The following is a 22,483-nucleotide window of genomic DNA, read 5'->3' as shown; positions in this document are numbered from 1 at the left end:
TGTCCCTAAGTTTGAGATGCAGAGGAAAGACAGACTGACTGTCCACAGAATGATTTGGGTTGAACGGGACCTTCGAAGAACAGCAAGTCCAACACCCATCCCTGCTCTTCCAGGATGGATTTTTACCAGCACTGGTTTGGGTGGTGTGGAAAGGGGCTGTACTATTTTGAAGGAGCAGTCGGAGTTGTACCTTTTACAAAAGGTGATAGTGGAAATTTTAAAAGGGAGATGAAAAATGCGTGGCACCATGATGTTCAAGAGATACATCCTGTGCTCCTTCAGGGTGCTTTTCCTCAGCTATATGGACAGAAAGCTCTTTGGAGAAGTTTTAACAGGCATAACTCTAAGCTCCACTTGCGAAAGGACTGAGTGTGCAAAAGCAGTTATATGGGAATAACTTCTACACTTACTGTCGAATGAATTCCTCCTCATTTCAAAAGTGGCATGTGCATCTGGTTTACAATTCCTTCCTTGTACCATCTGAAGTTTAGCTGTTCAGCTGCCTGAACAATCCATGCAGTCTGAGGCTGCCTGATGAAAGGATTTACTTTGTGTTTACACAGGTGAGGAGCTACCAACAGCCAATTTATCAACAGGCACAGTAATTTCTGTGGCCACCATTTGCACACCTGTAATACCTAAGTATGACGCTATCATTTGGTAGAATATATTTATAACTCAAATATTAAAGTAGAGTTTACGAATCCTGTCCCTAAAACAAATGCCAGCATATCTGAATGGCATCTGGGAAAAGGGATCAAGCTATGATCCTAATAGCTATACACCAAGAAACTCTAATTTTAAACTACTACAAAATAAACTCACAAGCATGTTTTCAGGTAATACCAGGGAAAAATAGAAAGCATTAATTGTTAGGATTTAACTCACTTCTGGGCTTTAAACAATGTCATATCAAGCTGCAAGGTTTAGATTTTAAATGCTTGAGAATCAGCCATTTGAAATGTGCTGTCACACAGCCAAGTTGCTGTTGTTTAAACGTGGTCCTGGCAAGATCTCTAGACAGGCTCTGCTTCACTTAACATTTATCAGAGAATGCTTTGGAGCATAGGTTTACCGGCATTCCTCTGGAAACAAACCGCCCTTGCCACTGAACTACAGGCCATGAGTCAAGTTTCCAGGCTGCAATAAAGCACACAAGCTCTTTCCCAAAGAAATGTCCAGGAATAGTGAATGAATCTGCTAGTAAAATACAGTTCAGAAAAGTTAGGAATAATTTATCCCATAAATATTGGCATTTTGCTAATCAAACATGCTGTGCCCAAAACTTCTTCCATGTAATAAATTTTAATTCACAAGGCCATGGCAGCAATCCTAATGAAGATTAATTACTGCAGTCCCTTCCATAAAGCCCAGTGCAGCTTCTTCCTTACTTGCTGTCAGAATGCTACAGCACATAAAAATGGTAATTAAAATATATTGTGTTTTGTTACTTTCTAGATCTGGACAGGCTGGATCAATGGGCTGAGGCCACCTCTAGGATGTCCAACAAGGCCAAGGTCAGGTCCTGCACTTGAGTCACAGCAACCCCAGTCAGTGCTACAGGCTGGGGGCAGTGGCTGGGAAGCTGCCCAGCAGAAAAGGGCCTGAGAGTGCTGGTCAACAGTGGCTAAGCATGATCCAACGTGCGGCAAAGAAGGCCGATGGCATTCTGGCCTGGATCAGCCATGGTGTGGCCATCAGGAGCAGGGCAGTGACCGTCCCCCTGTACTGGGCACTGCTGAGGCCACACCTCAAATCCTGTGGTCAGTTCTGGGCCCCTCACTGCAGGAAAGACACTGAGGGGCTGGAACGTGTCCAGAGAAGGGCAGCGGAGCTGGGGAAGGGTCTGGAGCACAAGTGCTGTGAGGAGCAGCTGAGGGAGCTGGGGGTGTTTATCCTGGAGAAAAGGAGGCTCAGGGGAGACCTCATTACTCTCTGTAAGTGCCTGAAAGGAGGCTGTAGCCAGGTGGGGGTCGGCCTCTTCTCCCAAGTCACAAGTGATAGGGACAAGACGAAGTGGCCTCAAGTTGCACCAGTAGAGGTTTATGTTGGATAACAGGAAATATTTCTTCACCAAAAAGGTTACTGTCAAGCCCTGGAACAGGCTGCCCAGGGAGGTGGTGAAGTCACCATCCCTGGAGGTATTTAAAAGATTTGTAGATATGGCACTCAAGGACATGGTTTAGTGGGACTTGGCAAAGCTGGGTTAATGGTTTGATCTTAAAGGTCCTTTTCACTCTAAATGATACTATGATTCCCTTACTGGCCATTCCACTGATATAAATCAAAACACCTCTAAAACTGAATATATAAGCCTCTATCAGGAGCAATTCAATCTCTCAATGTCCAATTTCGCAGCTAATCAGAATGACCAAGGCTTTTAAACTGAGACCTTTTAAAATGTCTCTCCTATGATACTTTTCTGGCCATCACAACATTAAGTTCTGGCCTTCACAGTCACAGATATGACCTGAATAATTCATTTCAGAAGGAGCACCATGATTTGCGGATAAATAATCACAAAAGACAATGCAATGTCAACCTCATCAAGAATGACCTAAAACTTAGCAGGTCAATATCACCATAATTCTGTAAGAAACTGCAATTTCCCCACAGTTTTCATAAATAAAGGAAAGCACACAATAAAGTAGCACTGACTACTAAGTTGCACACTTGTCACCTGGTGACTGTCCATTAAGTCACAAACAAAACAGCACCAGAACTAAGATATTTCCCCTCATGTCCAAGATCTTCTCCATGCTTATCTAGGAGTTAATGTGATCAGTCATGCCCATTAAAGATTTAAAGAAGATAATAATGAGGTCAATCAGAACTTTGTTCGTCCTCAACATTTTTATTTAAAGAGGTTGAGGAATTAGAAATACCAAAAACTCAATCTGACTGCAAAATGAATATTTAAGAAATCCAGCTGCTTTTCTTTCACCCTGTTCTATATTCTTAGATTTTTCACCTCATTAACAATTTACATTTGATAGCCTTAAACCAAATATGATGAATGTTACTAGATATACAAAAATTAATCTCATATTACATGCTTGAAGTCATTAATTACTCTGCTTGTAGAGGTATGGCTGGAAGGGAATTTTTATGCAAAGGCAAATTTAACTCATGATTTGTACAGCTCCCCCACTTAAAAAAAAAAATCTGTGGGAGGATAGAGAGAAGATTAATAGTAGTTTTGGCTTCTGAACCTATGGACAGATGGTCTATTTTTAAAGACTCTTGAAGGAAGACACCCTAGGTCTCATACTTACTATCAATTATTCCTTTTAGAATCACTTTTTCCCCCTTAAAGCAAGGAGCAGCTAATGTAGCCAAACATATTTCTATTTTAATCCAACTCTTTGAGCAAAATCCCTGGATTTTGGAAATATAAAACAGAATAGAGTTGTGTTTCCTAATCTCAAAGCCCAATTTTACTGTCTGCTACTCAGCTAATTTGTTTTTGTTAAAATCATTAGGTCGTTATTTCCCAGCCCCAAAAGCAAGTCATCATACAATTCAATAGCAATTCTAAGAGAGTTGCATGAGGCATGAGTGTTGATTTAACAGCCTCAAATTATTTCCTTCACTGTATCTTGCTCTTTCTCAAAAGCCTTCAACAGAGTCCTCAGAGAACCTCACCAGACATACCTACACTGAGCATCAAAGCTGACTTTGGAGCAGCTGCAAACAGCCTTTATATTTCTAGGGGTGCCTGAGTGGGGTGTGTAGGGAGGCAGCACCATTGATGACTCTGGTGACAGTGCAGCATGTGATGGATAATCCTGTGCTGGCCATGGCTTTCCCAGGGAATATCAGTCATGTTGTAACAGGCTAAATGGATTTGGCCACAGTGAGGGCACAAGTATTGGCGTGTGATTGTCCACAACTGCTGCGACTTCGGATAGTGCCAACTAAAGCTCCTCTGGGCAATGTCTCAGTACTTTGCTGCAGTAGGACAGGCCAAGGACTGTTTCCAGTTAGCAGTGTTGATCAAACTACATTTCTTCAACATGTGTAGTGGTCTGTTCTCCAGCTCCAAAGGCAGCTTTAATGCTCAGTGTAGGTATGCCTAGAGATACACTAAAGGAAACCTCCCCAGTTTCTTTTGATGTATGTTCTTTCTCTCTTAATCTGCTCCACAGGAAGGGGAAAATGACCAAGGACCTTGACTTTCTTTGAGTCCTTGCTCTCCTTAAGAGCGTGTGACCTCACTCTAGGGGGGCCAGATCAACCACTGATCCAACAAGTCTGGACTTACTATCACGGCCAAAAATCTGCCCACCTCGGTCAACTTTTATTCCTAAAGTGCAGCTAATCTTGAGTCTGGCTGACATTCTGAGGAAAGGATCAATACAAAACGTGATGTATGAATACATACTCGCCCTTGCACAACGAAGGAGCGATTTACTGCTGCTCAGAAAAAGCAATGCTTTTCCCCATCTTTGTCAGTTCTGTTGACATTCACTGGTGAACAGGCTCCAGGGGACACAGCCACCAGCCTGTTAACTTAGGGCTATCTAGTCCTTAAATCCATGTCCCACACCCAGTCCTGCATACTGACTCCACCACACACAGTGACACAGGGTTAGGGACAATTTAGCCCCTAGGATTCACTTGATTAAGATATAAAAAGCAAGACCTTTATGAACTTAGACATCTATGCTACCATTTAAGTGTCAAGATCATCCTTCTCCAAATGTTACAGGATACATTGCTTGTCAGAAACACAAGTGGCCTTCTTGTTGCAGTGAACCACACAGGACTTCATGCAATATCCCTTCATTTTCCCAGTATGTTGGCACCAACTACAGATCCTCATTCCCACCCTGTGCTTTTCTATTAAACTGCATGAAAAAAAGGCTTCTGGTTCATACAATTTTAAACACTGTGTTGAATTAATTTAATTTATTATTATATATTTACTTCTACTCAAGAGTCCACTTCACATGAGTCTTGAAGAGTCTGAGCAACACCGAATCATGGAACTTCTCAAGTTTACCATGCACAAATTTATTTAATACAGCACAGGTGCAAAGGGATCATCAAATCCTGAGGTGCTCCAGGTGCCAGAGCAGAGATTCCCCCACAGCCCATGGTGAGGAAGCTGTGCCCCTGCAGCCCCTGAAGCCCCAGAAGGCTGTGATCCCTTGGGAAGCCCATGCTGGAGCAGCCTCCTGTGTGCCATGGAAGGCACCCACACTGGAATAGTTAATGAAGAATTGCAGCCCACAGGAAAGCTGAAGAAGATTGCGGAAGAAGTCCCCTGCGGGAGAGAGCCTACATGGCTGCAGGGAAAAGAATCCTCCCCTGAGAAGAAAGGAGAGGCAGAAACAACACGTGATGAACTGACACTGCAATCTCCATTTCCCATCCGTCTGTGCTGCTGAGGATGAGGATGATGTAGAAAAAATTGTAAGTTAATCCTGGGAAGAAAAGAGATGTTGGGAGAAGGTGTTTGAAGATTTGGGTTTATTTCTCATTACCCTGTCATGTGATTGGTAATAAATAAATTCATTTTTTCACAAGTCAAGTCTGCTTCACCCGTGACAGTATCTGGTGAGGAATCTCTCCTGGTGTTATCTCAACCCCTGAGCTGTTCATTACATTTTCTCTCCCCTGCCCAGCTGAGAAGCTCAGTGATAGAGTGGCTTTGGTGGGCAGTGGGCATCCAGAGAGGGTAAACCCACCACAGAAACACATGAAACCTCCAGGTCAATTAGTCAAGATTTTTGCATGTGAAACAGTCTCACCGAGATCCCTTCAATACTGACTCAAAAATCATTCTTATACAACTTCCCGAAAGAAAATAACAGCCTTTAGTTCAGATTTCTTTCTAGCACCTTACACACAAACTTTTAAAAGTCAAATACTAGGTCCCATAAGAAAGAGGAGGACTGTAAGATGAACTCCTAACATGTAAACAAAGCAGTTTATAAAAAAACCCATCATTTTAAAATGAACATGGAGATGGTGCATACCTATAGCTCTCTTCACTTTCTGAATCCTGCTCTGCATCAGAATCTTTGTATTTATCAGGATCTGGGAGAGTGCTTGGATCAAACTCATCTTCACTTCCACTGTGAGCAAGAAAGGCCACTGTTTCCTCTTCAGCCTGTGAGGTGACAAATGGAGAGTTACAAGACAAGCAAACAAGTCCATGTTACTTGTCACAACCCCATTAATACGAAGGCTGTAACAAAAACCAGTGCCCCCAAATGTAGTCAAACACCACCAGTATTATAAGCCAGGAAAAGAGAATCACGTCTGTCATCACCAGTACTCTCATCCAAGGCTGTTTGTTAAAGGTTGAAGAAACATTATTAGATAAGGAAGCACAAGGATTTATGTTCAAATTCTACTTTCCAACATTGTAATCTTACATCTACAAAATCTAGGAGAGATTTGGGCAGCAACTAATCAACAGCCATCTGAGAGTAAGTGTCTAAGTAATATGCAGGTTTACTGTCCCTCAGGAACACACTGGCAAAGAGATACTCACATGTGGGCACATAAATCATTGTTGTTAGGTGAATTTAATGCAATAGTCTAATTTAAAACTCATCTGGGTGTCCTTGCAGTTAAAAACCAAAAAGCTGCTTAAGCTGAATTAACTGCTCTAAGGGAGTTTCAACCGTTCTCTGCAAGACACACATGTTCTTCAAGCATCTTCTCAGATCCCCTCATGCCTCCTTCTCTGGGACTCAGCTCCCCTCTGCCCCCACAGCACATCTCAGGATGGGCTGATTGCATTGGCAAGTTTCCCCAGGGTGCTGAAGTGCCTCACTAATTCCTTAACAAAGAGAAAAGATGATGCTCCATAAAAATACTGGATACTATAAAAAAACTGAATAATTTTGCAGATACAGGTTCTGCTCCACTTAATCCTGAACTGATGGCACCACTTCTGTATATTTTTGCTAGTAGCCACAAAGAAACCAGATAGACTGGAGGGCACATGCAATTGTATATGCATGCAGAAATGCAGACAGAAAGCTTAAAGGCATTTCTAAGCAATGGGAACCCTAGATCCATGCATATTTATGATGGAGAACAAAAACAAATTCCAAGAAATTAAAATTAAAGGCATTGCTACCTTTTGTTTATACATCTAATCAACATGCACACAGCTGAGTTTCTAAAACAGTACTCATTTAAATGATCTTTCATTCTATGAATAACTTCACATCATTATATATTTAAAGTTAATTTTTGTTTTGATTTTTTTACCATTTCTATCAGCAAGTTTTTAAAGAACAGTCTTTATGTGCACAGAGCTTCCTGCAATAAAAATAAATTTAAAAGCCAAACAGAAACCATACCAATGGTCTCTTTTATATCTGCATATACAGTGAGTGAAAGGCAATGAGATGGTGAAGGCGAAGATTAGTCACCACTGCAAGAGTCCATTCTTGCTTGACCAGTGACACTTCTGCAGTGTACTGAAAGCAAGTAGAAGAAAGGGACAAAAGCCAGATTTGCAATCAGAAGGCAGAGGAAAAACATACTGAACGCACATTTTGTTCTTTACTACTTAAAATATCAGTAGAAGTAATTATATAGCTGGGCGTATATAAAATGACTAAAAGCATTATCAGAATCTTCAGCACTGTAAGCTTCCTAAGGGAACAACCACTAACAGAAAAGCATGCTGATTCTCAGGAACTTCATGTACCACTTCACAAGAAAGCTGGTTTTGGTTTTGCAGTGTTTTTGCTTACAAAAAAAAGTCTTTGAGCTCATCTCTTAGTACAATATTACAGAGCATTACTAACTCCACAGAAAACTATTTTGAAGGTCACCTTTTTGCTAATGAATTTTCTTATTTGAAAATCGTTCTGCATTAAATTATAGCTTATTTTAATTTCTTACAACATTAAATATTTGCTCTTTACTTGTCCTTCCAATTGCACCTATTCTTTCAATACAGCTGGTGCATACCAATCTCATATTGAAAAAGAAAAGAAAAAGAGAAGTAGCATCTAAAGCTATTGTATGGAACAATGTATTTTTTAATATGTATGTGTGACACCGTACAACAGAGTTCTCTGACACTAACATTTATTGGCAATCACCTTTCAAAACTTGGGCTGTTCACTCACACTATCCATTATGACACACCGACCAAACCCTCTCTTTAATTACACATTCATGTTAATTTTGTCCAGGAGAAAATATGCGCAGAAGTGTTAAACATAATGTTTGCTACAGCATAAGAAATGATTGGCAAAGATGCCACTTTCACTCATCAGGAATCATGAGGTTGTATTTCTTATCACTACTTACATATTCATTAGAATATTTCTAAGACCCTGAAAATGTTAAGAACCTGAGCAGGAACATTCATCATCCACAGCTGAACAACAGAAACTCATTATTTTTCCCCTCTCCCTTCAAATTTATATCAGCCAGTCAGGAAGAAGAAATCTTGTGACTTCACATTACCCACCGCAAGAGCTGGAGAAAAGAAGTAAAATCATAGTTCAAAATGACACATGTAAAAGTTCTTCAGACACAACTAGGATGCAATTTACAGACTCAGGACTAGACCTGCCCTAAGGCAATTGCCATCAAAAGAGATTCGAAGAAGAGATTTTGATGGCCTGTACATTATGTGTAAGGCTGGCTACAATCTAACACACACTTTGGAGTGTGTATTTATTGTGAAGCTCAACTGTGGAAGGGAACCTGCCATGCTTGACATCAAAGACATCAAATCAGGCTGGCCAGGAGAAGTGAATGTGGTCGCAATCATCTTCTCACTCTGCTCAGGGATGACAAGCTCTCTCTTTGTACCACACCAGCCCATGTATTTTTTTAATTCTAGTTTGACTAAAACCTGCACAAAGACTTACAGTTTGAATATGACACAGATGCATGCAAACATTTTTGCATTTGCACAGTCTCCCTCTGAGGAAGAGGTTCTTCTTATGCAAATTCAACTTTTTAGAAAAAATCAAAAAATTTCTGTGCTGGAAGTTTCGGAAACCTTGTGGCCTTCAACATTCCACATTGTACCAAGTCAACAATCACATTTGACCTTACTGCAATGACTTTGAAAACATATACACCCTGACAAAGACAGGACAGGCTCCTCTAGAGCTTTCGCCATGTTTATCAACAGAATACCTCCAATTCAACTTCTTTGTTACAAGACATAATGACTTCTTCTCCTCCTAAAGAGGCCTGAATGGCTGATGGAGCTCAGGTAAATGAGTTAGAGGGAGGCTAAGAGAAACTTAAAATGAAGAAACTGATGTACCTCAGATACCCAAGAGACTCGAATATTGAAAAAAACCAGAATGATGCCTCATTTCTATCAGGCAATAGGCACTCAGGTGGCAATAATCTGACTATCATCATAAGGAAAAAAAAAATGAGAACTGAAAAACCCCCATGAAAACCTCTATATAGAAAAATATCACATTCACCAAGATTTCATTTCTAAAATATCTATTTATTATGGTATTTAATTTATAACAAATTTAGTAAGGTTATTTTCTCTCCAATTAAATTGTCTAACGTTGCACTTTTGATGTCCAATCCTTTCAACTAATTTATTAGTTTCTAGCAGCCAGGTTAAGAGGGGAGAAATAATTGCTTAAGCACTATCAGTTGTGTCCATAGTACTTTACAAATCACAGTGGGAGAATATTTCCAATTAGCTGGAAAAAAACCTCTTAACGTTTGTTTAGAATTTGATCACACTTAATTTGAGTCCATCACACAATACTCAATCCTTTTTGAGCTATGCCACCCTTTAGATTTTGATACCACGGCCTCTCCCAATAAGTGGTGCCTGTGATTTCAACGCCAAGAAGAGGTAAGTTCTGAACAGTGCTAAGAAGTTACCCAAAACGGGTACAAAACTTTTAAAAGTTTAGCATATTATGGCTCATAAAAGAGGATATTTAAAAATAAAACACCTTGTAAGACCTCACAGTATTACAAATTTTCTTAATTTTCTTCTTTTTGACAATAATTTTTTAGATGAAAACAAAAGTTGCTTTTGCATTATGTTTATGATGGAAGCCATTTATTTATACAGAGAGGTTTTACAGCAATTCCTTTAAAACGTCTTACTCTGGATTCACCTGGTCACCTCGCAGGTTTGGGTTTCGTTCATAGCCTGTACCCCAACCCAACACACTGTCCCCAGCTGATGAACGATTGCTCTGATATTTCATCATTACATTGTCCCAGAGGAACACAGCTATTCTGACAGTTCGAAAATGAAATACAGACTTTGGTGCTGCTAGGGTGTTCGATCCAACAGTTGCTTTAAGGATCAAGACAAAAGCCTTTGCCTAAACTGAAAACTGATTGGGACCCAGTGGAGCAAACTACGCATGGTCTGACACACACAGAGCTGTCCAAGCTGTGCCAAAACTCACAGCTCCCCTCTAATACCATCTAAGGTGCATCAGAGTTCTGTGGCTCTGGCCAGAAAGGCCAGTAGCCAAAAACTGGGGAAACCAGGGTTCCAAGTTAGTCAGGCAGACATGGTCCTTACACTAAGATGAGCGCACTGATCTTTGGGCTCTGGAAGGAGTCAGTCATAGCTCCTGGTTTTTAAACCACTTCAGAGAATTTAATTCTTGGTTTTCGCTAGAAGGGACAGAAAACTCTTAACTTCATCTTTAATCATTCACTATTTCCAATCACTAGCAGTCACATCAAGGTTCAATTTCATGCAGTCATTTTTTATTTCTTTTAAGCCATACGAGATCTCAAACAATACAGTATGCCTCGTTTACCCAGCAGAACCTTACTTTTACCACCACTCTCACATAAAGCACATGAGAATACTTAATTTTCTTTCTTGGCTTTCCTAAGTGCCCCAAATTTTATGGTCAGTGAATGGGTAAGCCTGTGTTCCAAACTAGCGGACATTGAAGCATATATACTGACATTCAAATTTCTGTGTAACTATAGCAAAGCAATTTGTGCTGGAAATGGCTCCTGCCGCAAGCACAGTTCAGAAACACTGAAAACACAAAACTTATAGAAACTGGTGAGAAGTATTAAGTCTGCTCAAAGATCTTTTGTTTTATTTATGTGAATTTCAATTATAATGGATATGCCCCAAAAATAGACCTTACACTTCTCCTTTTCTAATTTGTTCTTCTACGACCCATGTAGAATACTTATTGAAAAGACAAGTTTCTTCAAGTTGCTATTAGCCACAATTATCAAGGTGATTTTTGCAATAGGGAAGACTAGTATCTGGATAAAACAACTACGCTGCTACCTTAAATGTAATTCATGTTACAGACATGAAAAGACAACAGAAAAGAAACTAAGTTACTAGGTAGGTAGCAAAAAATACAGCAAAAACCCAACTAGAAAACTACAGTGCAGAACAATGTTTTTGAACTTGTATTCTGAACACATAACTCTTGGACTGTCTTCACACGCTCCTCCTTTCTCTCCACTTTCAGGTTCACAGCAGTCATGGCTGTCAACTCAAATACAGAAAGTAATTCCCCAAAGTAGTGTCCATGTTCAAACATTTCAACACATCCGTCTTCTCCAGGGAACCTCGGCATATATCCACAGAGAAGGTACCTACATGAGAGAATCTCCTCTATATCACTTTCCAGCACTTTTGCACAAGCCTGAGGGAGCTTCATCCCTGCCGTGACACAGCGGTGTCCCATCGCCACCACTACTCACAGCAGAGACCACTCTCTGCTTAGTGATGGGTATTTTTCAAAAAGGAACAGATCAACAGCAGCACTGACAAGAAATAATCAGAAGGGAAGCCTTTTAAGTCACGTAATTCTGTAAACTGGTTAGTTCTGCTCTTTTCTTGGAATGACTGATTTGTATTCAGTACACAACAAAGAGCTACACTGGCGTTAAGTGCTTGTCCAACGACACGATTTTTATGTTTTCGCTGTACTGCTTAAGTCACGTATTCTAAATGCTTGTACAAAATACACATAAAACAGCATACTTACAGGGAGAAAAAAAAAGAATCTAATTAATTCCAGGCAGTGAAAGTTATTTTAACTCCTTCTGGTGGTTCAACATGAACTGAGAGGAAAAGAAACATAGAAAAGACATCGCTGCTCATGGCACTGACTCAATTGCTTGCTGCAAGAACCTTGTGTGCCTTTGTTCCAGACCTATGTAGCAGCTGCAACAGTTTCATATTGGTTCAAATTTCAAAACAAAAAACCAGTAAATCAGAAGGCACTGGCTGATGCTGCAGAATTGCAGGGTCATTCATTATTAATTGGTTTTGGTTTTGTTGAATTCACCTTCTTAAACCATGAATCTCTTTCTACAAAATTTTGCAAAAGACAACTGCTGGCACAAAAAACATAAAGGCTAAGTAGAAGCCACAAGAGAACAGATGAATCCAGACTGATGAATGACAAGGAAGCAAGCTGCCTGGTGAAGGTCTCAGCAATGGGCATGACACAGCAGAGAGACCTGCCCTCTGGTATTTCCAGCAAGCATTGCTGCAAAGGGGAACCTGAATGAGGAAACTGAAAAAGATTCTGAGGTAGACTGGGAGCCATCCACCAGGAGACAGAAAATTATAATATCCTGATAACAATTTTATCTACATGAAAGACTATGAAGAGCATGTATAAGAAATGACAAGTATGAAGAACACGAAAGATTTATGTGAGGCAAGATCTTTTAGGCCAACTAATTGAATGAAACAAATTTTTCAGGTCTAAAATAATGTAAAGCAACTTCAAAGCAAAAAGTCCAACTCAAATTAAGAATAATTGCTGAGTTAGTGTTACTTGAGGAACTGAGTAAAATGTAATGTGCAGCCGTCTTGGGGAGTGCTAGTACAGGGAGAACTTACAGGCAAACCTTCAGGAAGGAGAGAACACATTTGTCATCCGTGGTGAATGAAAGGCCAAATGGAGAATTAGGAAGAATTTAGATAAGCATCAGAAAGTGACCATGGCAATGCTAAGGCATAGGCTGAAGTGAGAGAAAGTGGTGATACACAGAGTGACTGTAAAAGAAGGTAGCAAAGAAGCTCGAACTTTTTTCTTGAGTATGATTCCATGAAATCCATCAGCTGAGATTTTAATTCAGGCAGAAAGGTACAGCTGGAGTAGAGAGACTGAAATAAGACTTCTCAGTACAGACAAGAATTTGTATTTTTCTCCATGAATAAGAGAAGGGAAAAAAGCAAAAGGCTGTGCAAAACATCACAGAAGGAGACTGAAGATTCTAAGATTTCAGAAAATATAGAGGAGTTAGTAGAGAAGAGAGACATGAAAACAGAGTGTGGTCACATTTGCAAACCTCCTAAAACTGGAGTGGATATGGAAAGGCCAAGTAAATGAGCAACAAGTGAGAGGAAGGCTGATTAATGTTTATTGAGTAGAACTGAAATACGTCTACATTGCAAATGAACAGAAAGGCATGAAGAAATGTGGCACCTCAAAAAGTACAAAAGACCAGTGTGGAAGTGAAAAATCAAAGACAAACAGGGAAGAATTGTAAGGAAAAAGTGAGATGGCTTAAGAAAGGAGGACTACCAAGACAAGATCTGATGGAGATCACAGTGAAGACAAATGGAGCCAATGAGGAGAGAAGAGCTGCCTAAACCTGTTTTAAAAATGGAAGAGAGTAGGAAACTGGGAGAGTAAGAAAGCATGAGAATGGCACAAGAGCTGACTACAAAGGATGTAGAAAAACATCCAAGAGGAAGAATAGTCCCAGGTATCGAAGAATGAAATCAACAGCAACAGAACTAGAGAATGCATGGTGGAATACACAAAGGCACCTCTTCTCTTTGCCAAAGCCATTAATGTTTTGCCAAAGTATAGAGGAGTTAACATGGGCTGAAAATGTATGTAGGTAAAAGTAATAAAATATATCAAGGCATGATAAGAAACAGCAGCACAGTGACAATAACCTGGATCTCAGGGTTATTTCAATCTCTCCACTTCAGAACTCTTCAGCCACAGAGGAGTAATGATCATAATTTGAAAACCACTCTAAAGGTATGATTGCAAATTTCCCTTCAAACCAGCCAAAAGATCTGACAGGGAGAAGGGAAGCAGGTCACCCTCATTCCATGGAAGCCATTATTTTTCCCACCGCTGTTCTGTTTCCTATGTCTTTTACCGCTTCTCATATAAATACAACAGCTAATTAAACAAATCTGGTGAAGATGACTATCCGATTCTCAGCAAAACCAAAATGTTTGGAACAATGCAGTGAGGGGAAAACTGAAAGCTGAGACAATTATCCATCAAAAGCCTGTGCCTAATTACATCCTATGCAATGGCTCACTGAAGAACCTAAAATGTGCTATCCTAAACAGTCCTTGGGTTTTGTACTGCTGCCAAAAAGTTTTACCCTATTCTGGGTATTTTACCTCTTGGATTTAGTAAGAAATACAAGTGGTATACAAAAACTCATCTGTAGATGTAATTAACGTACTACAGACTTCTAACGGAATTCTTGCAGCTCCTCCGAAGTCCACACTTGCACCTAACCAGTTTCTAACTTGCGGCAAGCATTGAAGGCATCTATACAAATTTTAACCTAGCAATTGGCAATTTGCAGCTCATGTAACTTATTACGATCTAGAGTTCTCATGTGCTTGCCTGTTCATTTCAACAATGTCTAAAAAAATCTTTATACTGCATAAATAATGTATTATTTCCATAACAACAGGAGGCAGTACACTGTATGATTGATTACTTTGGCATTTAGCTCCTGTGAGGACAGCTTTTGTGAAACATGGCTCTATCCAACTCCCTGAAAATTACATTATGGTAAATCTGTCTGAATGATCAAACTTAGGTATGGTTAGACATAGTGTTATTAACATGGCACAGGCAGGTACAAACTTTCACCCTTCATACTGTACTAAAGCAATGCTAATTTACAACTCTTTCTCAAGGAATCAGAGAGAGCAACATCGGAGGGATCAATTTAAATCAGTGATTTGAATCACTAATTATAAATTCCCATTAAATCAGGAAACTTTTAATTCCCACAGTATGTTACTCATGTAATCACTGCTACCTTTTTTTTTTTTTTTATGCCAGTATTCAGGAGCACAGTTGGTTTACACTGGGCTTAACAAAAAATGTGTACACGCTATTTTAGGCTTATTATTTAAAGTCCTAGATTTTCCTTTTGCAATAGCAAATGATAAAAAGAGCCATCACTTTTTTGCCACGTGATTATTACTCATTTTTTAATCACGGTTAGTGTCAAGCTGACTCCTATTCCATCTGAAACTGAAACCGATTTCAACCAGAATTTTAATTATTTACTAAAATACATATATTACATGCACATTATTTAAAAGTTAAATAGGACCATCTGAAATACAGCAAATACATGCAGGCAAAATTAAGTTGATCCAAGCACCTGCTGTATGGTAAGTTTAACATTTATGTATACATTCTCTGCTGCTAGCAAAATTTGCTACTTCTAAGCATCATATCTTATGTGATTGTGGTATGGCTAAAAGACTCAAACCTAATTTACATTCACCGGCTGAAAGAGGATGGTTAGAATAAACAAAGATAACCGGTTCCTCAAATCCTAATACGTTTTTCAACTTTTAACGGCACCTTGAATTAAACTTATCAAATATATCAAATAAATAAAGTATTTCAGAACAGGAAAGGATACATGTTGTTATGAAAAAGCAGTTAATTTTCCCTGTTAATGGCTGTTCTCTAAATCACACCTCTATCTGAAACTTAATCAGCAATTTTATTTCTTGAATTTTTTAGATTTTTCTAGTAAATTTTTTCATAGGTCATTCCTTAATACCTTCATTTTAGCCACAATTTTAAGTTCCCAAAAGTAAAAGAATGTATCTAACAAATTAAAATATGCATTTTAGTAACCCTTTTTTTTATTGTTATTGAGCTGAAAATTTTTATCTATCATGTTATTACTAAATATAAGATGGTTTTTCCCCATTCCCCCAAATACTTGCAACATATATAGAGTATGTGAAGGAAAGGGAGACAAGAAGGATAAATATTAATCTCTCTGATTTGAAAATAGATCATAACATGCTTAGAAAGCTGTCAGGAGAAGTAATTTTAGCCTAACTTTACTGCTCATTCTGAACTGCATTGCAAACAGCTCAGTTGCCCTACTGACTTTCTGGTGTTACACAATCTGCTTGCAATTACCATTTGCCACCCATCAGTAAGTACTGGGGACAGGAACAGCAGAGTCAAATGTGACACTAGGGATAGGAACAGCCAACTGCAATAGCAGCCACTGGCTTGAGTATAGACAGACACCCTGCCACAAATTGCCCTGCTGGGGTGTTTCACCTCTGCCAGAAACAAACGCTTAAACTTGTTATGCTTAGTATTTCCTCAACTGCTGAGGGGTCAGACAGGGTTTCCTGTGGCCACATTAATTCTTCCTTGAGACCCGTCCTCAAGGATCAATTAGCAGTCACTGGTCCTTCGTATTTCAATTTTGACAAAAATCTGAAGGGAGCAACCATAACACACCCCAAACATAGAAAATGTATTCAAATGTTACTTTCTCCACTACCTGTGCTGGATGATTTAGATTTGCATAATTCTTCAATTCTTGACCTAATATGAAAACCAGCAGGTTTTTTTTCTTAGAAACCTTTTGCATCTGTTATGTTAAATAAAGACAGTCAAACAAACGAACTATGACTTTTAAACTGATTTCAAAGACATTCAGTATTTCTACACTGAGAAATGGTGGGCTCTAAGTGTCTGGTTCTCTTTGCACAGTCACACATCTTTGCAAGGGGAACATTTTATTTTTAAAGAAGGATTTTTGCATTCTTCAGGACTGTAAGTCTTTGCCACAGACAAGTGTAGGATTTCAGCATAATGGAGTCACTAAAATTATTTCTGCTTCAGAAGAGCAACCTGATTACAAAATCCAATTATGATTTGATTGCATTCACAAACGTATCTCTTCACATATGTATCTTAAATGGCTTCCTTTTGAAGTTCTTGCAAATTCACAAAATTTTGAGGATAAAATTTAATGATCTTTTGAAAAGAAATAAATAATTTGTTATATCACATTGTACTTGGCATACATTAGCACAGAGAACATTTGCTAGAGGTACTGTTAACTGAATATCCTTGTTACATTATGCATGACTTCCCAAAGCACTGAGTACATAATATCCATCATGAAATTCAGAATATGTAACTAAATTTAGAAAAAAAGTATATTCAGACCTATGATCAGCATTCTGACATCTTCCAGTTGTAAGTTTTAATTAAACTTGCTTTTGTATTAAGTCTATTTTTATTAAATAAGTACAGAATTCTGCCTTATACATCATGTATCAGTAAAAAAAAAAAAAAAAGATTAAAAAGTAATTTGTAGATGCCTTTTCTTAAAGGCATAATTCAAGTCACTCTTCCCTAACTTCTTTTCACAGCTGTGACAAAGAGGTACCAATGCTGAAGGTGATCAGTTTCTTTGAGAGCTTCAGCACCTTGCTGGCAATCCATTTTAGCACCCCAAATACTACTTCCAGTGACAACAAGCTGATAAACGAGATCAATGGGTAAGAGAGGGCACTGATTATTTGTAAATTTTTTTCCACAGGAAATCAATTATCAAAAACTGAACCCAAAAACATTCTTGGACATCTGATACACCAGACTAACCACTCATCCAACAAAAAAACCACTGGGGTTTGCAGCAAATTTATCCAGTATTGTCCCTCTAAATATTCCACTCATATTATGAACAGCTTCAAATTAGTCTCAAGCAAGAAATAAAAACAGAATTAGCTTGGACGACACATTACCAAAACCAAATACTTCTCTAACAAGGGAAGGACAGCTCAAAGAATTCAGTATTTTGTGTTTCAGGAAACCTATGAGAATGATCTACTGACACTGTGACACAAAAGAGGGGCGGGGTTTTGGTTGGTTTGTTCTGTTTTTTTTACCATTGTAATACTTCTCTTCAAAGGGTCCTCCTTTTACATTTCCAGGAAGTAGTTCTTATTAACAGAGCCCTGTACTACAGCATTGGCATTTTGACCTGAATAAATACCTTTTCAAGAAAGTCCTTGGAATGAGCACATTTGTATTTACAAATTCTACATTACTCCTTTGATATCAATCAAACGCACAAGCACAGATTTACTGGCTAATGTATTAAGTAAAAGCTGAAAGTAACTGTCTCTTGGAAAAACAGTTTTATTGGAAGAGCAGAAAGCTGTTTTCCTGCTGGAGAGAAACCTACTTAGTTATTCAAGGGAAGAAACTAAGAACTTCAGATTTATGTGAACAATTTTGCTGCATTTCCTGAAATTCAAATATGTGTGAAAGTTTTGGTACTAATTCTGCACAAATGGTGCTTTTAAACTGTGGTTTTTTTAATAATTCTGAAGTAACCTGTACTAGCAGGAAATTCTATATTTGATTGTGCTTTTCAACACAAGTAAACATCTCTTGCTTTTCAGACCAGTTTGCTGGGCATATTCATGTATTGGTACAAAGAAATTCCAAATTTTTTTGTGTATTTCAAGTTGGGTAAACGAACATCTTGAACAGATGACAGTCACAGACAAATACACAGCACTTATTAAAACCTCTCAAGAAGCCAAGATTTTGTGCATAAAATAATCTGAAGGATAAGTCAAACTTCTCATAGTATTTTTTGATTATATATTGACTGTAACAGACTGTGAGCCCATGCTGACAAAATGCTGGATATACATAAACAGCACAAAGCAAGTAAAATGCTTTAAAGATGCATTCTGTTAAATTGAGAACTACCACAAAATGATTAACATAAGAATAAATGCAAATATTGGAAAGCTATTTTAGTTTTAGCTTTGCTGTTTCTGTTTCATTGCTAAAGTGTTAAATCCATTTTATCACAGACATGGGATTTACAGTATTTTCAAGATCAATTAATTTTAGTTTGGAAATGTGAAATACTTAGAATTTTAATATAGAATTTTCCTGGGAAGAATTTTGGACAAGCAGTTCATCAAAATTGTTATTTTCCTATTCCCCCTCATCTTTTCCATCTGCTCAATGCTTTTGATATGGATTGCAGAATGCATGGCTGCAGTCACTTTCCCTGTGTTAAAGAACACTTATTTGGAAATGAAGATGCACCAAATTATATACCATAGCTTTTGGAAAGAATGAGCAGTGAAAAACAATACACCTCCTGCATGGTAAATACGGTCTGCTTACACAATGTACAAGAACTGCTGCACCAAAACATTCTTGCTGTTGCTCCACTGACACCTCTGAATTTGAACAAATGTGGCTCATTAAGATGAGGCAGAATAAAGACAAACCTGAAATGGAAGTTTCCCAAAGTGTTTCACTTGAAGGTACCTTATTTATGACTCTTACTTTCTTTCCAAAATAGGTAGAATGGCAAGAATCGATGTATTGCATATGCTGTAATAAGTCTGAAGAGGTCTCAGTCTTAATGCCCTGCTTTCTCCAAAAGGTGTAGAAGAGTTAAATTAATAGCTTAAAGAGAATAATTACACAGATGGGTAATACTGCCATTTTAGAGGAAAAAATAAGAGTCATCATGGCACATTTGTACAAAATGTAGTTGACAGCAGTTAATTCTGGAACCTTTCCAACACTGAGAGGATGCTGACCTTTTCTGGTGATTTGAGCACAGGAATAGTGCTGTCCTGTGTATATGTTCAATTCCTTGTACACTATTCATATTGTGACTCATATATATATGTGTGTGTGTGTATACATATACATATTCATATTTCAGAGAAGAATATTATATATGAATTTGCATTCCATCACATTGTGCACTCACAGCTCAGAAAGCCAAAGGTGTCCTGGGCTGCATCCAAAGCAGCGTGGGCAGCAGGGCCAGGGAGGGGATTCTGCCCCTCTGCTCTGCTCTGCTGAGACCCCACCTGCAGTGCTGCATCAGCTCTGGGCTCCCAGCACAGGGAGGACAGGGACCTGCTGGAACAAGTCCAGAGGAGCGACACCAGGATGTTTAGAGGGACGGACCTCCGCTCCTGTGATGAAAGGCTGAGAGAATTGGGACTGTTCAGCCTGGAAAAGAGAAGGATTTGGGAAACCTTTGCAGCCTTTCAGCACCTGAAGGGGGTCTACAAAAGCTGAAGAGGAATTTTTGACAAGAGCATGCAGGACAGGGAAGAATGGCTTCAAACTGAAAGAGGGCAGATTTAGAGCACACATTAGGAAAAAATTCCTAACTGTGAGACTGGTGATGCACCGGAACAGATTTCCCAGAGAAGTTGTGGATGCCTCACCTCTGGAAGTGTTCAAGGCCAGGCTGGGTGGGGCTTTGAGCAACCTGTCTATTGAATGGTGTCCTGCTTGCTCATGGCAAGGTGGGGCTGGAACTGGATGATCTTGAAGGGCTCAACCTATTTAAGCCATTCTACAATATACTTTTTCAGTAGGTCATTCATATTTGTGAAAGAGACTTAATGCTCATTGTTTTTCTCATTTTCAAAACCAGAGAATTAAATGGAATTGCCCAATGCAGGTATGCATGCACAAGCTGGGATTGCTAGAATTGCACCAGACATTAGAGAAAGGCTCAAGAGAGGTTCACACTATTCCAAAAATGACAGCCTATGAACAGCAGACTAGTTCCTCATAGACGCCATACGGAAGCCTGACCTTCCCTCTGCACACTGACCTGAAGAATTTTTCTGATGTTTGTCCTGGGTTGAAGTGTATTCTATCACCATCTTCATGAACTGTTGAAACCAGGTGAGGCAGTGCTCCCTGCCTCCTCCACTCTGGATTATCTTCTGTTAATGGGCCCATCAGCACCTTTGCCACATGACTCACAGATAACCCCCTCCTGGACTATCTCCTGTTAATGGGCCCATCAGGCCTTATCACATGACTCACCATCCCATTGTGAGATGCTCCGCCCAGAGGGAGGAACCAAGCATTCCAGCCTGGATATAAGCTGAGACTCTGAACACCAGGGGGGCGCTTACCCACTGGATTCCCAGAGGACCCGAGCTACCAGATCTTTCTCCAGGATCACTGCTTCAGGAAGACCACCTCATCTGGACTGCTTCCATCACTCCACTCAGGTTGTATTCTGACCCTGTCAGTGGTCTTTTGTATTATTGCATCTATTTTATTTTACTTTCTTTCCTTTTTTTTTTCTATTAAATTGTATCTCTGACTTGGAGCCTCTCATTTGTTTTGCTTTCAAACCACTACAATGTTAAAGAAAAATAACTGGCTAAAAAAGAGTGAGCTGCATATAAACTGACCCCTTTCAGGCTTTTGCGGCTTTAACAGAAATTTCACTGACTTCTTCCAAATTACCATTGCTAATTTGCTTGCCCATTCAACAGTAATAAACTCAACTACTTTCTGTTTAATCTGTTTAATAAGAGCAGTGATTTACTACACCCTATTTGAGGTATTTAAAGAACATCTGCATAGCTACACCAATTAGATGTTTTCCTGCAGTCAGGTAGTTGTATTTAATGAAAGTATACAAAAGAAAATCCAGTACACTACACTGATTATATCAATTAACTCACAAAGAAACAAAACTAGGTTTATTATCCATTCCAATTTGAATCAGCATGCCTACTTCTCCAAGAGTACTTTCAATCAGAGATCAGCATAATTTTCAACAAACAAAATACCTTTCCATAGAGAGTTTTATCTTTTCTGAGGCTGCCCAGAACCACAGTAGAAAGGGATCCCCTATGGACCAGTGCAGAATATGCAACTGCTTAAGTCACCTTCAGAAACAGGTGAGCTTTCTTGACACTACAGCAAGGCCCAGTATGGAGATGGTCAGCAGCATCTCTTAAGTCAGAATAATAGCTCAATATCTACCAACTCATTCTTAATTAAATGAACTGACATTTCTCCATCAGTAATCAACATTCACAATGTAAGTCATGACCAGAAAGCAGCCAATTTCCAGTTAGGATTGGTTCAGGGGAAACAGGCATATTTGCTTTAATCTGCTGGTTTTAAGTGCTAAAATGGGCATATAACCTATCACATACTATACACAGCGGATCAAATTACCAATCAAAGAAACTTCTAAAACCAAGTTAAGACAAAGTACTCATATTTGTGGATATATCAAACTGACCAGGTTATTGGTCACAAAGAAGCCTAGAATGTACTTCTTTTTGCTCCATGATTATTCAGGCAGTGTTATTTTGTGTGTAAAATTCAAAAAAATTCTTGTCTGTAGAGCCCTACCTTTAATCCTTGCTTAGATGATGCTCAAAGAAGACTAGGCTCAATTGTTCTTACCTGAATAATAATTGGCTTTTACAATAAATCCTAATTCAAAATGTTAATTCATAGAGTGTGCACTTATTCACTTGAACAGTTGTAGGCATCTTCAGCATCAAATAAATTTCTCATGGCTTTGTCACAAGCTGTTCTAAGTTTAGCATATTTTTTCTAATCAGATAGGCTAGTTCCATAAAATAAAAGGTGCCACTTCAATGGAAACAATATTTACACAG

General features: G+C 38.9%; 1 protein-coding gene across 2 annotated transcripts in view; it reads right to left on the bottom strand.

Moving 5' to 3' along the window:
* DDX10 (DEAD-box helicase 10) overlaps positions 1-22,483 on the bottom strand; it is a 161,126-nt gene that overhangs the window by 4,646 nt on the left and 133,997 nt on the right. The window contains exons 17-18 of one of the 2 annotated variants that reach the window (XM_066175799.1): positions 5,985-6,118; positions 4,898-5,429 (exon numbers count right to left, since the gene is read on the bottom strand). In XM_066175799.1, coding sequence (XP_066031896.1) covers positions 5,021-5,429; positions 5,985-6,118 — 543 coding nt within the window. In that variant the 3' untranslated portion in view covers positions 4,898-5,020. Of the gene's footprint in view, positions 1-4,897; positions 5,430-5,984; positions 6,119-22,483 lie in introns of those variants that run through there. The other variant, XM_066175800.1, reaches the window with a different exon arrangement.

Source organism: Chamaea fasciata, unplaced genomic scaffold (genome assembly GCF_029207755.1).
Source record: "Chamaea fasciata isolate MVZ Bird 193981 ecotype frontalis unplaced genomic scaffold, bChaFas1.0.hap1 SCAF_2, whole genome shotgun sequence".
Taxonomy (NCBI): domain Eukaryota; kingdom Metazoa; phylum Chordata; class Aves; order Passeriformes; family Sylviidae; genus Chamaea; species Chamaea fasciata.
The sequence above is the reverse complement of the archived record's forward strand: the minus strand, read 5'-3'. Positions and strand labels throughout refer to the sequence as shown.